This window comes from Mytilus trossulus, chromosome 4, assembly GCF_036588685.1.
Source record: "Mytilus trossulus isolate FHL-02 chromosome 4, PNRI_Mtr1.1.1.hap1, whole genome shotgun sequence".
Classification (NCBI taxonomy): domain Eukaryota; kingdom Metazoa; phylum Mollusca; class Bivalvia; order Mytilida; family Mytilidae; genus Mytilus; species Mytilus trossulus.
The window spans coordinates 79,722,738-79,725,937 of record NC_086376.1 but is presented as its reverse complement, the minus strand read 5'-3'; the positions used below and the strand labels follow the sequence as shown (position 1 = coordinate 79,725,937).

The window sequence follows — 3,200 nt, the reverse complement described above, 5'->3', positions numbered from 1 at the left end:
TTAGTTTTGCTATAGTCATTTCTATAGTAATATGTTTTGTTGTGCTAAAGTTATTTGCTGTTGAAAACTTTTTTGTTGTGCTATAGTTTTTTGCTTTATTAGGAGTTTTGGTTACTTCAGTATTAAATTGTCGAATTAGTAGTTTTAGTTGTGTTGTAGCTATCTATTTTGATACTAGTTTTGACCCCCAAAATGACAAATGCGTACGGGTCAAACATGTTTTTGTTTTGTTGTAGTTAATACTGCGTTAGTTTCGAAAGCGCTACAATTCTGCTGCAGATGAAGTTTTGGTTTTGTTGTAGTATTTGTACTGCAGTTTTTTAATTCTGATTGTGCCATTTTTATTTGCTGTAAATGCTGTAGTAGTACTTTAAATTTTGTCATAGTTTTTGCCGCTGTATTAGTTCAGTCGAAGCCATCGTTATTTCTTGCATTATATGTTTTGTTTGTAGCATTGCTATTTTCTAAATTAGTAGTTTCGGTGTGCTGTAGTTATTTGCTCCTGTTGTATTTCTATTGAGGTTTTGTAATTTACTGTAGCAGCAGATTAAGATAATCGTTAGTTCATGTATTTCTTTTAATTGTGCTATTGTTTTACTTCTGTACCATTAGTATGGGTTTTGTAATTATTATTTGTAGTAGTAGTTATGTGGAGTTGTGATGATCTCTATTAAAATCATACTGTTAACAAGAGGATATAAGAGCAAAACGTCATTAAGACAACAACACAATGGACATCAAAAGGACAATATATGGTCTTTGACAATTAACAAGTTTTCATACAATCATGATAACACGTAAAGCAAAATCCCAATCGAATATTCTGGTAATGTCTTGTGAAAAAATAGCATCTTTTGTATGCCTTAAAATATAAAATGTTGTTTACTTATGACAGACACATGGACATGTTTATGGGTTAAACTTTTTTTATATATATATATTATGGTTTATTTCGTAGATCGCATACTTCTCCTGAAAATTGCAATCAGTGGAATGACCAAATGTATAAAAAAAAAAAAAAAGGGATATAAACAAAAAGATAGGTACACTGTCGTTGGTGTCGAAAATAGTAAGTACTGCTGGTTTTATAACGAACAGGGAAACATTGCTGAAGGTTTGCTTTAATAACTGAAAACGAAAAGAAAGATAAAAGTTTTATTTTTATTTTTTAAGAAATCATATGGTTTATTTTATTATTTCTTACAACTCATAATTTGTCTTTTCTCTTGAAATAACAATATATCAAACGACCTTAGATAACATAATTAATAACAAAGTATATAATTAAGAATTTAATGTATCTTTAAAATTTTGAACTCGTTTTCTCTTGCACAAAGAACACATACTGAACCTTCGTCTGGAATATTACAGATAGCCTGAGGTCGTCCTAGACCTGCATCCTCCGTAAATACGATGCTTCCTTTCTTAGTGGCAGTTGTTACTTTGAAAATAACATTTGACAGTTTTCCACAGATAAAAACATTGCCATTTGAGTCTAAAGTAAGAGCCGAAGGATGTCCCATATACTCTAAGTCTATTCTAAAATTCTCTTGTAAAAGTTCGTTAAAAGCAAAAATCATTTTTAAGCCCGAATCGCAAACGTAAAAATCCTTTGACGCTTTGTCAATAGCAATGTCTAAAGGTGCCTTGAACAGACGTTTTCCTGACGCTTCCTTTTCAAGTGTACCCAAAACGTGACCGTCATCTGAAAGTTTGTAAACTGCTGCCATGTCACTCCAAGGGTAGCTAGTTATGAAAATGTTGTCTTGGTAGCCTGTAACAGCCGATGGTTCCACCGAACAGTTTATTTCTTTTTTAAGCACAAACTCTTTAAATTCTACGGCAACCAGATATATTTTGTTTTCCCCTGATACACTTATCGCCACTGTGTTTTCATCGTAAAGGGTCATCGCCCATGGTAAACAGTTGAATCCATAGGACGCAATAGGTTCACCCAATCTATCTATCAACATTACAGAACATGATGTCCTATCAAGTGCTAGTAAATCATCTTTGTCTAAACAAATAATTCCAACGATTCCTTGTTTCAAAATATCCGGATCAGACCATCTAGTTACACGTTTTTCGTGTTTAGAATATTTGTCCATGATGATTTCCAGATTAATGTCATCACATGTTACACTTTTATTCCCCAACACCTTGCTTAAGTCATTATCCATATGTACAATGGCATCGTTGGTTGGTTTATCTCTCGTATTTAATAAAATCGATGGCACCTTTGAATTTAATTTGTCAATGGATAAAGTGCCAAATGATCCAAGACAATGAGTTATGGAATCAATTGTATATTCTGATTCAAATAAACATTCATGTAGATTTCCCAGGTCACAGTAATCGGAAAGTCGCTCAAGCATGTCATGAAACATAAGGCTTTTGATGTGACATGTCATTAGGGATTTAAAGTCTGATGCTTCAATTCCTTCTTTTGTTTTCTCTTTTAAATTCTCTAACATCTCGTCTGTGTTATCTTTGACACGTTTTAAAACGTTTTCTGCTTTTGTCAATTGTCTGAAAGATGTATCATGTGAGGCATATATTTTCCCAAGAAGCTCATTTTCTAACCGGTATGCTTTACTTATAACAGCATGTTTAAGATTTTGTATTAATTCCAAGATTTCTCTTTCTGTAGAATTCAAACGCTCTCGTTCATTTCGAGTTTCTTTTATTGCCGCTGCTGATCGTAGATTACAGGTTTTTAATCTTTCAATATCACGAAGATAATGCCCATTTTCCATCATTACTTCGCTTGCTCGTCGGACAGGTAGGTAGTCTGTACATAAGCTATGTCGTCGAAACTTACAGTTCTTGCAAACAACCTCTTTATGCTTTAAACAGAAGATCTCATCCGGGTAATTCTTCTTGGTATGATCGTGATCAGCTGAAAGTGCTGTAATATAGTTATACTTGACTTTCTGTAAATTCTTCTCTTCCTTTCCATATTGATCAAACTTGAAGGAAGCTATGTCAAATTCATTCTTCTTCTCGTCAGTTTTCAAGTGTGGAAGGTATGGCTTAAGGTAATGTCCGCTACCAACCTGGTTGACCTGATGTAATTTGGTGCAGTTAGAACAATATATTTGCACACATTCCCGACAATACACGCTTCCAGTAGAACATATTCCCATCTTTTTACATGGGTGACATAAACCTTCCCAGTCGTCTGCTCCTCTTTCGGCCAT

The 3,200-nt window shown here is 33.8% G+C and overlaps 1 protein-coding gene across 1 annotated transcript; it reads right to left on the bottom strand.

Annotated features, from left to right (window-relative positions):
• Nucleotides 1-1,292: 1,292 nt before the first annotated feature.
• LOC134716835 (uncharacterized) lies at nt 1,293-3,200 on the bottom strand. Its single transcript, XM_063579846.1, has one exon. The coding sequence runs from the start codon at nt 3,198-3,200 to the stop codon at nt 1,293-1,295; it is 1,908 nt and encodes a 635-aa protein (XP_063435916.1).

Excerpts from the sequence above, each read along its gene's own strand:
- LOC134716835 (XM_063579846.1), bottom strand. The coding sequence starts at position 3,200 with ATGGCCGAAAGAGGAGCAGACGACTGGGAAGGTTTATGTCACCCATGT.